Raw genomic sequence first — 15,098 nt, forward strand, 5'->3', positions numbered from 1 at the left:
CAAAATAAGCTTATGAATTTTCTGATGAACTCTCCAGGCATCACATTAGGAAAAGTTATTTCATGTCTTACTTCAGAAGACATTTAAACTTCAAGAAAAATCACCAGTTTGAAAAGTAAGAACAAGCTAATGAGAGCAAGACATCAAGAATAGAAATAAAATAATATGTTTTCAATGCAATGAGATTACCATGGAAATGGAAAGCATTAATACTATGCTATTTCTCGGTATTCAGAGTCTTTACATTTTAAAAGAAGGCAAAGTGTGACCTAATTAAAACAAAGTTTTTAGACCTCAAGCAGGAATTGATTAATAAAATACCAATGGGAACAAATTAAAAACTAAAGCTGGTGAAAACATTTCTAGTTTCATTTTTTTTCTATGACGTTTTCTGCACTTTTTGACCAGCTCTGTTGAAAACTAGTGATGGAGCTACCATGGTATGGGTACCAGCATGTGAGGCCTTATGTAATGGTACCAAGGTTTACAGTATTTATTTTATGCAAGTGTTTTTTTTTTCTGGAAGATGCCAGACTGATAGTTATGGTGGCTTGAATCAGTATTTAGTCACAAAATGAGCACAGTATGGTAAGAAACAACAAAACTTTTACTTATGTTAGCTCAGTAATGTGCCTCTCTCTACCTGTTCTGGAGGGATTACCTTTTATGGTGAGAGAGAAGTTTAGTCTCCTCACCTGTGAAATGCTTGGCCTGTCTGCGAAGACAACTAGCCAGGGATAGTGGTGAATGTTTGTTCATTTTCTTAAAAGAATATTTCATAATCTGAAGCTTTTGTGTCATCTAGCAGTAATACGTGTTGGCACATTGTGTCTCTCAAATCTGTGGTGGAGTTTCCCTCTAGAGAATTCCACCAGGATGTAGTTTTGTCAAGGAAGTTTTCAGAATTCTATATAGGTTCTCCTCTTGCAAGCTTCTGATTATAGACTCCTCATGTTGTTGTTTCAGGAATTTATGCTGAATGTAAAACTCTGTATTCTGGGTATCTCAAGACTTACAGGTGCCTGCCATTGAGTTATTTTTGGTCTGTGAATAGTTACCAACACATAATAAGCAGTAGGCCTGAATAATGTTAATGATGACACTCTTGCTATCAGAATCTAGGAAATTAAAAATTGTGATTGGAATCCCCACTTAAAGCTGAAAACAGACGCACAACGTAATGAGAAGGTGGAGCGTCAGTCCAAAGTTAGAATTTTCTGGCTTTTACCAGTTGGTGTCATACTATTTAATTATGTTGTTATTTTTGGAATACATGTCCCAGAGCTTAGTTTTAGCTAGCATCTAAAAGTTAATGGTAAGTGGTTCAAAACCTACCACCAAACAATCCCTTTTTTGTCCTATTGCCCCATGATGGACATTCTGTGGCATCACTCTTATGAATAAATTTAAGGAATAAATCTTCACTAGCCCTGTATATCCCTTTTATACTCCTATATTGCCACATTGGAGGGGAAGCAAGCTCCATAGAATTTTTTTTATGAAGAACAATAATTGGATGATTACAAAGAGGTGAGCATTGAATGTTCAAACAATAGGACGTTTTCAGAAATGCTGAGCACTTGAACTAAATAGGATCTAGGGATACTCATTATCTTTGAAAATCAGATTACAATGTCTGTCCATCTCTCTGACAAAAGGGACTGAAAACAATGGGCTTCAAAAGGATCAGGTCCCAAATCAGAGTTACATATATATTTAACAGGTTTCAGAGTAGCAGCCGTGTTAGTCTGTATTCGCAAAAAGAAAAGGAGTACTTGTGGCACCTTAGAGACTAACAAATTTATTTGAGCATAAGCTTTCGAGAGCTACAGCTCACTTCATCGGATGCATAAGAGAATTTGTCTCCACAAAGACAGAGAGGAAAATGAAAGGCTTAAGAAAGGAGAAGTCAGATCTAAGATCATAACAAAACAGTCACTTTGGGGATGTTTTAGAGGCTGTTTATCCAAAGGTAAACATTTATAAGTTAAATAATAAAAATCATTTCAGCTCTTCTGGAGTCATGAAAGGTTAGAAATATACAATTTTCTGGATATGAAAAAAACAAAATTCTGGCTACCTTTTTGTTTTCATAAGTATAAATCAAAAAGAGTTACACTCTGAGGGCCAGATACTCAGCTGGGGTAATCAACATAGCTTCAGTGAAAGAATTTAAGTATTGAGTAGTCCAAACGAAGTCAAACACTCCATTCAGGAAGGCATGTAAGCACATGCTTAAAATGGGTTGAAATTTTGGGGAAATGTTCGTGACATTTTTTTTCCAAAACGTTTATCCCCTTCTCTCTCTCTCTCTCTTTCTCTCTCTCTCTCTCGTCAAAAAATTGAAACTTAGAAATTTTTTGATCTGCTTTACCAATAATCAAGACAAGTTTGAAAAATAAAGTGTTTTTTTTTCCTTTTGAAGTTAAGAATGGATAAGATTTGTAAGTCTTGGGACTACCTCAACTCATATACACTTAAAAAGGTATATGCTAGTGCATATGAAGGTATGGTCATTCATTCTGCAACACTAGGAGAGACTAGTTAACCTTGTGCTGACTCATGCCTGTTAATTCTTCAAATGCAAAATATGACAATAATAGGTGCCCATTGACACCTACCAACTGTTACCTGTCAGTTACAGAACTGGGAATCTGTTGGTCTGTTCTTTCATAAAGCGCATCCATTCCCTTTTGCGTAGAAGAGTTTTTACACTCAAGATAATTTTGTCACTGTGCATTTTATCCTGTTGTGCTTCATCTTTATAAGCTCCGATTGATGCAGCATGTAATACATTTTGGAAATAGATGGCAACTTTGAGAGCTTGTCAACGTTTTTCACTTTCTCCAGCCCCAGTTCAGCTCCACTGGTGCTAGCATCAGTGGAAGCACTAATATAGCACATTCAGGCATTTTTATCATTGCCTCATCTAACCATGGTCTGAGTTGCATTGGTGCAAAATGAACAAAAAATGCAGAGTCCTAGTGCAAATGTACTTTTGGGACTCTTGGTTTGATAGATGCTTGACATGATTTTCTTGCTACTTCACTATTTTCCTACAGCCTCAAGGGGGTTAATACTCTTTTGTGTGTGCGTCTTTTTCTCCTGAATGAACATCCTTCATAATTTACCAATGGTAATCTCTTACTGCCATCCATTGTTTCCCTTTCTGACATAGACTTGGAGAATTCTAACAATTCATTTGACTTATTCATGCTTGTACCAATTGGTTATAACATCATGGCTATGTTGGAATCCCTTCTCTACAGCCATGTTTGAGATGGCCAAGCTGATTTCTTTTTTAGATCTGAATGAACAAAAGGTTGCCACAATGTTCAGATGAAGGAGTCAAGATGTTACAAAACTATTTGAAGAGAGAGACAAATTTTATTAATGCAATAATGCACTCCATAGTATGCAGATTGTACTCTAATAAAAACACTTCTCAGATGAAAGGAGCACTTATATTTTGGGGTTGTTTTTTTTAGTTTGTTCGTTACTGTGCACTTGAGACATCATTAAAGTAATGGTTGTATCATTCTATGAGAGCAAGCATGCACTACATTGCTATTCTTGGCATAGAGATTTCAATCTCAAAGGTGCCTTAGCAAAACCGTTTCCTTAATGTTCCTTTGTCAGAAAATGATCCCATAAAGCCTAAAATGGAAACAAGACCACTTGAAAGTTAATTATTCTGAAGGGTAGGATGTGGCATATTCCCTTAGCAGACTTTTTGTTACCAAAGACTGTGGCTTTAGCTCCCGTTGAAGCTCAACATATATTAATTATAAGCAAAACTTCAAAAACAAAATTGTGGTGGATAAGAACATTTTTCAAAAGCTGCAGGAAATCAAAGATAGACTAATTATTGTTCTGTCCCAAGAGAGTCAAAGATATGTGTGTGTGTACCAACCAGAAGCATGATGAACATGATAGTAAAGCAGGAAGTTTGCTGCAAGTACCTGTGTTATCCTCGGAAAACTTCAAAACCAAACATTTAATTGAGAAAAGTCTTGTGAGTAGGAGTGAGCCACAACTGGCATTGTTAACATCTCTCAGATCTTCTAATACCTCTCTCTCTTTTCATCCGATGTTCGAGTTGAGAGGGAAAGGGTACCCTGAGGGTCCTTCACTTCCCAAATCACAAGAACAAACTGTGTATTCTTGGTGTCACTTCTGACTAAGAAGGCACCACCTTAGGAATGCAAATACAAAAGGATCAGGATCACTAAATATCTCCTATTATGGTTATTTATAAAAGTTTTGCAGACTACAATTGTCTTTTGGGCTGATGTCTACAACTGCTTTCTTGAGTCCCATTGCCTGTCCACCCACTTCCTGGTGAAGATGGCATCATCTATAAGCACAAATATTAAATGGATTAATTGGACTATATGGTTTCTTTCTCACTCAATACTTTGTCCACAGTAAATCTAGACTAGATATTACAGCTAATTTGTAAGCTGATTTCTCTGTTATTCAACTGGCCTCAAGAAGGTGCATCAGTATTCAGTAACCTGCTTTTATCCTGATGGATGAGGAACTGGCATTAGTGTTTTCATCACTTCAGAAAAGGCTTAGGAGTGTAATCAGTAGACATTAATATTTAGTATATTGAATTACCCAGCTGGAGTTATTTGCACTGCACAGAGATCCTTGAGCTGTGGAGTGAATGTGTGCAAATGGTATGGTTCCACAAAGTTTTCATTTCCACAAAAATACAGATTGAAGCCATCCTATTTCCCTTATTACTTGCAATAACAATACAAGGCTTAGCTCAGATAATACAGATTAATGATACATAATGAAATGTGTATCTATTCTGTTGGGAAAACAGTCACACAACTCCACATAAAATATTCCACAAGATAATGGTAATGCAAGTTACTAAATATGATTTTTGTATTTTCAAATAAATCAATATAATCTTTTAGCTGTGCTACTGATCTTTGGTACTTTCTCTTTAATAATTTTATTTGTAGCAAGTCATAGAACAATGGCAATTTGGCAAAATATGATGCAATATCTCCTTTAATAAAGAACTTTAGTCTAACAAAAGAAAATATCCCTAAATCTATCCCTCTGTCTCTCTGCTGTAGTGTACAGTTTATGCCTACAGCTTTACCCACCTGTCTCCTGTATAGCTTTCTGATACTGATTTAACAAAGCAGTATACACATCACGAGTTGTCACATTCATCTTTCACTAAATGCCTTGGGCTGTAAAACAACATGCTATAGTTACAAGAGGATTGCATACAGTGAAGGCTTGGGAGTTGCTAATTTTTCACTTTGCTCACTGCACCATATAAAAATAAAGTGGAACATTTAGCCATTCAGGAGTAAATAGTCCAGTGGTGTAAAAGGTGTTTTAACCAGTTAGGTGAGTGTAATTAAGCACCTAAATAGTGTAACTGGCCGAAGTGCATAATTGAGACCTTTCTTAAAAAGTTCTAAGCAATTTAGTAAGGATGAAACCACCTGTGTTTTGAAGACACTTAATAGAGTTTTATAGGAATTACTCTAAAGCCTGTTAGGATCTTATTCTGTATTACATTCTTTCTTTAGGTTTTTTTAAAATCCATTCTAGGGAATTTCTATAGCAAGGATTTATTTCCCTTAAATTCTACAGGATGTTTCAAATATTTTTCATTTTTTATTCAGTTCTGTAGGGTTTTTTTTTTTCATAAGGGAATGCCCAGAGCCCCCTCATAGTGGAAAAGGAGCCTTAAATAGCAGGAGGTGGGCTTTTCTGAGGTGAGTGGAGCATTAAATAGGGAGTTTAAGCCAGAAAACGGGTTGTCCTTTAGAAAAATGGAGTGTGTCAAGGCTAAAGAAAATTAAACTAATACTGTGTTGAGAATAAGATATTGTTTAATCTTGCTTTTGTGCCTAGTATTGTGTGTGCCTAGAGATTTGTACAGACACCTTTTTTATTGTAGAAATCCAAATAAATCAATGAGGGGAAAGCATGTTTAATTCAGCTGTGTTACTTGGGTGGTACCTCTCTGCCTTAAGAAACACTCACATTATAGCAGTAATCAAAATCACTATGCAACAGCCACACAGCACTGCAGAATAGAGCCTTTTCCAGAAAAACAGTGAGGGGGTCTGCGTAACCAAAACCCACCCCATTTACTATATGGCTAACTATGGCAATCACTGAAAAACACATGGCCACTGTTCAGATGCCCAAGGACATGTCTGACAGCTGCACCGTGTTCAGGCTCTTTTATATGTTGCTTCTTAGCTTGCACCACTTTACTGGATTTTGCTTTCCTGATACAACCATTGACTAATGTGGGTAATGCTTATCCCAATGTGCAGAGAGGATTATTAATTCCAGATCCTTAACCTGACTTTATCTGAGTCTTTATTTTTGCACCTGAAAAATTGCAGTGATTACACAGGTGATTTAAATGTTTAAGTACACTATTTTAGGCACAGTCACTGATTTAGCTGTCGAAAAGACCTAAGCCGCACTATATAATTATGGACAAAATAATGTGAGCCAGTGTAACTCGTGGTGAGGCTGGAAAAGTTGCATGCATGCTTACTTTTCAGAAGTAAAACTAAAGTAGATGGTGACACTGAAAATTATTTTAAGTGTTTGTGTAATTTTGATTCTCTAATTACGTGCCAAACAGTCATTCTAAAAAATTAGCCAAAGGGTTTTTCAATATTCCATAAGTGTTCAACTCTGCTGACTAATTTTAGGAGCACAGTTTGTACCCAGAATGCACTGAACATGTGCTTACATGCTTTAATATACATCCCTGAACTCAGGACTACCACTTATTTTTGCTCTTTCCTTTGGGCATGCAATAAGGTTTGTGCACCTAAGCTCTATTTATTCTAAAAGTAAATTTGTGCACCGCTGTCTATACTGCATCCTCAGATTCATTTTTGTGAAAAGTTAGCTGGAAGTATCAAAAGGACATTGAAATAGCTAATTTCATTATTACAGCATATTTTAATTATTATTATTAATGGCTATTTTCAAATAAATTTTCTACATATTTCCTTGTCAAAGCAGCTGTTTCTTGTGTGGATTATAGTCATTTTCATGTGATGGAAAACATGTCTTTTTGTACTGTGATTTCAATGCCTGTGTGTAAACTGTGATTGATGAATGATCGAATTGAACCATCAATACACGCTCTGATAAACATGTTCAAGTAAAAAAAAAAAGTATTAATTTCCCTTTCTAAAATCCTGTGAAACAGATTACTGATGCATGTAAAATGTTTTCATTATCCGGATCTCTTGAAATCTTAACCTAAAATGCATTTTTCACCATGAAAAGAGAAATTAAGCATGCGGAAAAGTTGTGACTTCAAGAATGAGGCTCTCACCAACAATTCAGAAGTGTTATTTCTAATAACCTCCGTTGTTTGCAGTCATATGATTCTGTTTTAAAAGGTTGGAAATTAGAATGGACAATTCGTAAAGCAGCTGTATCAACAGATGAGTATTTGGCAGTAAGAAGCTGACTGTGCCTTGCTTGCCCCAGTGTGATCTGCCAGACATCAAATATCTACTGAATTTTTATTAAATTGTCAAGTTTAAGTATCCATGGTAACTGTTGGAGAATTCTATAGCAGCCTAAACTATGATTATACTGTCAGACCTGGATATTCTACCTGCAGTGCAATAGTCAATACAAAGACCAATAGTATCACTGTTGTTTTCAGCAACTATAAGGGTGGTTTAAAAAATGGAATCAAATCACGTGACATGTTTTAAATAGATCAGAGTAATTTATGCTATAAAGGACAAATGGCTGTAGGAGATATTTCACTTCTGGGCATCCATAGATTGGTTGCTGGTGTGTATATTGCGAACACAGGGACCTGAATGTAAGTGATCTTGCTTTGACTTGGTATTGACAAGACAGAAATGATGCTTTGTGGAAGGAGAAAACACGAAGTGGTGGGATGAGTCAGGATCTCCATCATTTATCAGCAAGATGTGCACATCTTTTACCAAATTGGTTTGCATTCTGGGATGCTTTGGTCCCGTGCTGTTCTCATTTAGCAGCTTTGGCCCAAAATGTCTTTTATCATCTATGCAACTGCAGTCATTCCTAATATGGGCATTGCCACTGTCGTTCACATGTTTGTCACCTTCAGGATGAAACATTATAGTGCTTATTATAGACCAAAGGAGGCTTCAGGCAGTGTGGAATCTAGCTGTCTGCCTCTCAAGAGGAGGTGAGGCAGCGAAGAGCTTACAACAATAGACAAAGTTTTTTGCATTGGATTCTTATTTGCTTCCCAGTACAGTTCATGGTGTTTGTGATTATCTTTAAACATCTGAAAGGTCACTTCTTACACTAGCACGCAGGTGAGTTTGGCTTAGATGTTCTTTGACACCAGCAGCAGGGATGTCTCAGTTGAGGACTCTTGATTTTGGACTTTACTCCCCTCCTAGCCTTAAACTGTACTGTTTATAGCATCTTGCCATTACAAAACATGACTAACAAAAACAGGATGCAAGCAGACATTACAATTAATGGACGAGCTATAGAGGTGTGAATTTAATTATCTGGGATCATATTTATACAACCGAGGCAGCAGTTCCAAACAAATCAGAAGACCACCTGGGCTGACCTCCCTTAAGAAAGTGTGGAAAAACCATGACATCTCAAAATGTACAAAGGTGTGACTGGTGAAAAGGCTAACTTTTTCCATAGCAATTTGTGGATGTGCATAATGGGAAGTTAATGCTGTTGATAAGAAGAAAACTGAAGCTTTTGAAACGTTTTGGTGAAGACTCTTGTATATCTCTTGGATGGGAAAAAAAGAATGAATGCGTATATTAGAAACGTTGTTGGAGAGAAGCAAACCCTGATGTCGGAAATCAACAGATACAAACATAAAAACTTTGGTCACATTAGGCACAGAGATGGAAATAACCTTGAGAAAGTTGTTATGGAAAGAATGGTGAAGGGCCTTCATAGTAGGGGATGAGTAGCAAGTGGATGGATGGATGGTGTGCGGCAGATCAGTGAAAGGTCGCTGCTAAGTGTTCAAAATTAGTGATGGCTCATGAAGGCTTCTGAAAATTCTGCTATGATGTCACCAATATTCAAACATGAATAAATGGGTTAACTTATTGATCCAGTCAATTCTCACTGTTAATACAATAGTCAGTTCTCGTATAAAAGGTTCTGGGATAATAGTACTTCCCTACCTCACAACGATGTGGGGGGATAAATATACTTTAAAAGATTGTGTGGAACTTAGATACTACAGTAATGGAGGCAAGGCATTAATAGGATTGATAACAACAAAAAACTCCAGAATAGACTCTCTCCCATTACATTTTTACATGCCCTCACTTGAAGGAAGCTGTAGAATACAAATTCCAGCACTCCCAGAAAAAAATTGAATTAAAAGCCTGCTATACAGTAAGTTAAAAGGAATTGTAGCCAGTCAGCAAAATATAACTGCTGTATTGTGAAGCAGAGTTCAATTGCTAGTCATATGGATTGCACATGAATACCATACTTGTTTCCAACTCAAAGGTGTGTTCATGTGCAGTTATATGACTAACCAGTGATCAAAACAAAATATTAACAGGTTGCTTGTCACCCCAGTTCTGGTCATGTCTACACAGATTCCATATAGTTTAAATACTACATTTTTAATAGTAGTCAATTTCCCTATGCATGCTTAAAAGCAGTTTACAAAAAAAAAAAAAAAGACTGAAAGGTTAAAATGCTGTTCTTCACAATGGAATTTAGACACCTCTGTAGTCCTGTGACAAGTTTACTGGAGAGGAGGTTGTATCAGGAGCAATGAAAAGTTAGGAGTATAAATTTAAAACAAATATTTTGGGAATTTCCTGGTGGACAGTATAATCAGCAGGGGGAGGAATGGAAAATCTGATACTAGAGAAGTATCTTAGTGTTGTTGCTTAATGAGAGGCATAATGTTGAAATACATGAAATATATTGTTTTGGTGGTGGTTTGTAAATATATACAGTAATGTAAATTTAATTCCCTTTTTTAAAAAAGTTAGCAACTGTTCTGTAGTATGTCAGCTTGAAGTTTCATCTATACTGACTAATTGTCACTGAATATAAAACACAAGATGTTAAACGCAAGAATGTTTTGTTGTTGTCATTGTTAATCCCACCAGAATACATTCATTAGCATACTAATGAAATTATAGAAAAGAGTTTAGCTTTAATTAAATAAGAGCTATATTGTTACTATGGCAACAACATCTCTATTCGTACAGTTCATTTTTAAATGTTATGTCTGTTTCAAGGAGTACTAAATACAAAAATGTAACAGTTTTCTTGTCAAAGATGCCAGAAAGTTTTTGTATTTTTTTTATTTTTTTTAGTGATGAGGAAGTGCTGTAAATTGACTTCATAAACTATGCTGTCAGGGGACATAGGAGGTGGATGGGTTCGATGGTGGCTGCTCTCTTTGCTTACAGCAAAAAAGGGGATGAATGTCAATTAAGTATGAGCCCCAAAGAAACTACATAATATAGGTAACATAGAGAAGGGAGTAGTTCTGAGGGATATGATTAATTGCATTGTGAGGTGAAAAACTGAATAATATAAGTGTAGTAACCACATTACAGATTTATGGAGAGGTAATTAGTAGATAGAGTGAAACTTCTATATTGGAATGGTGACACCACTAAACTCGCGTAATTTCTGGAATCATGTCAATCTAGATTATTCAGCGGCACTAGCACTACATACTTAAGGTTGCAAATAAGTTTCTGTTGTAAATGTGATACATCCTTGCCCTTCATTTCCCCCTACTCCATGCTTCTGTGAAATCCACACAGGAATAACAGTTTCAAAATTGGTCGGCAAGGTCTGTGACCTGAGTGGAATATTTTTTTACCAAATTACAGGGCTACTGGATGCTGAAACGTAGGAGTGAATTATGAGTCCCCAGAAAGAGATGTTAAAGACTTCTGAATTTTTCCAGTGCTTTTTTACTATTCGGTAGCCAAAAAAGACAAGAAGTAGAAAGGGGAAAATCTGATTTGTTGGACTGTTCTCATTGAGGTCTATTGCACAGAATCAAAGATTAGGTTATTAGATTCTAATATTAAAAAGTTAACATTTTAAATAGGAACATACATGAGTCATTGAGAGCTGATGCCCTAATTTTGGCTCATTGGCAGCTCCAGAGACATTGCTGGGAAGCAGAAGGAAACAGACAGGAAGAATTTATTATCTCCCCAAGTCGCCTGCATGGAGACTGGGGAGGAACAGCAAGATTACAGGCAAGAGCATATAATACGCTAACCTATGTATAGTCCTGGAACTTTAAAATTACATTGGTCCTGCAGGTGGATCTTGTTTTGTGAGAACTTGCTGCTGTTCAATGTAATTACGTATGCAGGTCTGATGGACTATTAAAAGCCTAAGGCCAAAATTTGCCCTCAGTTATACCCGTGCAATCCCACTGAAATAAGTGGAATTACACTGATATAACTGAATGTAGAATTTGGCTCCAGGACTTAAGTAAACCAGTAATTTCCATTGCATGGAGATTATCAGATTTTCTTTTGTGTGTATAGATTTCTTCTTGCTAGTCTATGGTAGCAGAGCTGCCTATCTCACCACAGATAGGGACTGGTTTTGGAGCCAAAGAGCATACATTTGGGCCTAGTGCTTCATGTATGTAGCAGGATGATGGCCATGGTGACTGTGTATATGCATATCTATACCTATAATATTACAATCAAGGACCATTGTACCATCTTCTAAATAGCCAAAAAACACGATGCCAGTAAAAATTACCAATGCTCTTTTCTATTGTTATAAAACGCTATGAATTGCAGAATGAAATTCTTGGAAACTCAAAATCATTACAAAGAAAAGAACAACTGACGTCCTGAATTGAATATTAGTGCATAGCATAATTACACCATTTATAGTGTAGGGTGCTCGAAAAAGTGTGTGTGTGTGGGTCTAAAGTGATAGACTGAGTCTGCAGGTAAGCTTGCACAAGATGACAGAAGTCTTGCACGCACTTTATCATTAGTGAAATTTGACCTGTATAATTACGTTAAAAATTGTTGTGTAAATCTCTATACGCTTCTGGGATGAAAAAACAAAGTAAGGAGTCATCTGTCAAATGTTTTCTTAGAGCTGGCTGCTTCTTGCAACAGAATTTTTGCAGGATACTTTTCATACACAGTTTTAAAATATTTTGCCTAATTTCAGATTTGGCAGTGTGGAGGCTCCCTGGAGATTGTAACATGCTCTCATGTTGGACACGTGTTCCGTAAGGCAACCCCTTACACTTTTCCTGGTGGCACCGGACATGTAATCAACAAGAACAACAGGAGACTAGCAGAGGTCTGGATGGATGAGTTTAAAGACTTCTTCTATATAATATCCCCAGGTAAGAAATCATTTTGTGATCATTTTATGAAATGTGGATCTATCTGAAAAATGAATATGCGTATATATGTATGTGAGTGAGAGGCATGGGAGAGTATAGTTAGAGTTCTTTCTGCATCTCCTTCTCAAGTGTCAAATCCTTCTATATTCTTTTTTTAAAGAAAAAATATTGTCTATTTAAGTCTAGAAAAAATCGAAGGTCTTAAGAAGTCTTGTTTGAGATAATTTCTAGCATGTTATTTTCAAACCAGTGGGAAAATTCTTTGGCTCTATTAACTCTAAGAAAAAGAGGATGTAGTCAGATCAGTCTTGCATTCTGGTGATCCCTTGGAAGTAGTTGCAACTGGTGCAAGTTAGAGCAGCTCTAGAACTGTTCTGCATTGCTCACTGGACTATAGCAGTACTCAGTGGCCTGGCAATCAGGGAGCCAAAATATTAAAAAGTGAAAACGTGAGTCTAATTCCTCCATTTGATGTACATGCATAGCTCCCATTAATATTTCTCTCTTCTATGCATGTCAAGGAAAAGACTCATTTTTTCACTTAGTCCAGAGTAAGAACTTCAAGAAAATCATGAAATGAAGGAATGATTCTAAGATAATGCATATCTTGCTATATATTATCATACAGAAATTGAAATGCCTATACAACAGATATGAGTAATGTATGTAAAATATTGTATTTTAAACATATTCTTGTATTTATGATTTTTATATTTCAGTGACATGTAAAAATAATTGCACAAATGTTTGTAAGTACATTTACAATCAACTGACAGGGATCACAGAGTATACAGATAGTAAATATGCAGTATTTTTTCCCTTATGAACAAAACATGCAACATTTTTCAATAAGAGTCACTTAATTATTGGTTCAAAAATATATAAAATAGCAAAAATAAGAATGTAAGGACATAAGTACTAAAGCGTGTCAAAAATGTCATTTGAGACATCAGCTGAAGAGTTGGTGTTTATAGCACCTGGAAGGTATAGTATCTTCAGTGTTACTGCATTTATTAAGGGCTAGACTGTGATGTTAAAATCAAGCCTCAAGCAAGGAGTGCAGCCCAGAGGGAGATTGCTACACAGTCTCCTTCCTGGTCTCACCACTGCCATGGGGAAGGAGTGCATTGTGACAAGTCTATGTCCAACACAGCATATTCTCCCTGACACACTGGTGTAGCAAAGCTGCCAGGTGCACAGTATGTGATGGGGGAATGAATGTAGAGCCTCTGCCCTGTCCTTCCCCTTCTCAGCCCAAGAAGTTTTGGGTTGGAGGGGAAGTGCTTTTAGAGTAGATCAGGATAAGGCTTTCCTATCCCACATCACTTTTCAAGATTTCAGAAATGTTTCCATTCCACATCAGGCTGAAACAGCACTTTTCAAAGTGTTTTGTGAAAAACAAGAGAGAGAAAGAGAGAGACCCAATCCACAGTAGCCAGGTCATCAGGACACTCACCTGGGATGCTGTTCTCCTACATCCCAGGTGAGTGCGCTGACCTCTAGACTGTTGGCTCTTCTGGGATGGGTCTCTGTCTCTTTTTCAGTATGACCAGAAATTTCGTCCTGGACCTGAGAAACCTTTCCTGACAAAAGTTTTGTCAAAACTGGTATGTTCCAGTGAAAAGCTTAGGTTTTGATGAATCAGCAGTTTTTTGACCAAAAAATAGTAATTCAAGACCATTTCAGGTGCTCCTGACCTTGGTACCAGTAATGGCGCTGGAGGCCCCCATCCTCAGCCACCCTTATGACAGGGCTTTTCTGTACTCTGTCTGTGCAAGTGCATGAGCAATCATGCCCTCTTGCATCATAGTGCTTTTTGATTTATTTATATTTTTAAAAGAGGAAACTTTGGCCTGATAGACCCCCTTCTCTGCTCCCCTACTGAGTTTCATAATGAAGTTACCCTAGGAAATTTCTTCTTCCTATCATGCAGCCCCGTTGTTATGGAATATCAGACATACTAAATGTATGATTGGTCAATATAATGTGTCCTTTGAGATGAGTTGTATCTAGGCAGATTAGAACCCTTGCTTTGGTGTGCATAAAAGATGTACCTGTGAAGTCCCATAAGTTTTTTTTTCTTTCCCCTGTGATTTTAAAATGTATTTCATATTTTTGTTTTCCCTTTTATTCCATCTTCAGTTTCTTTTATGAAAATATTAAATTACCATAGCTTTTTATAAAACATATAACAACCCTGTAGCCTCTTAAAGCTTGTGGCAGTTTTCGGCATATTGGCTGTCTCAGCTTAAACCTAGTGGTTCAAAAAGGAACTAGTCTTTACAGAACTGCCAACATTTCAGATGGAAAACTCTTCCCTCCCTCCCCCCTCATCAAAGACAATAATTGAAAACTTTAAATTGTGGCTGTGATCAGAAAAAATAAGTGTTTACCAGCAAGTCAACGTTTCAGATAAAGAGGTTTTTTCCCCTCTTCTATTTCAAATAGTTTCTTGACTGGTAGTAGCCAGTCTCCTGAAAGCTGCCACAGGCTTTATGAGTTAAAGCTTTTGTATTTGTGAGCTTAAACCTGTGTTTTCATTTTTTGGCTGAAACCCCCCCCTAAAAATAAGGGTAGTTAAAATCTATTTTATAATACATTTTAAAGATTTTTTTTGTATAAAATCTAATGCCAGTGTAAGGTGGTTTACATTTTAGACAAGCTTGGTTTTATGGTTTTATTAATACCTTAAAATCACAGATTCCAAATC

The 15,098-nt window shown here is 36.6% G+C and overlaps 1 protein-coding gene across 3 annotated transcripts in view; it reads left to right on the top strand.

Annotated features, from left to right (window-relative positions):
• GALNT13 (polypeptide N-acetylgalactosaminyltransferase 13) overlaps positions 1-15,098 on the top strand; it is a 331,481-nt gene that overhangs the window by 184,223 nt on the left and 132,160 nt on the right. For all 3 annotated transcript variants that reach the window (XM_037912743.2, XM_043525194.1, XM_037912744.2), the window contains one exon: positions 12,208-12,388. In XM_037912743.2, the coding sequence (XP_037768671.1) occupies positions 12,208-12,388 (181 nt within the window). The remainder of the gene's footprint in view (positions 1-12,207; positions 12,389-15,098) is intronic.

The sequence above is a fragment of the Chelonia mydas genome, chromosome 11, assembly GCF_015237465.2.
Source record: "Chelonia mydas isolate rCheMyd1 chromosome 11, rCheMyd1.pri.v2, whole genome shotgun sequence".
In the NCBI taxonomy this organism is placed as follows: Eukaryota; Metazoa; Chordata; order Testudines; family Cheloniidae; genus Chelonia; species Chelonia mydas.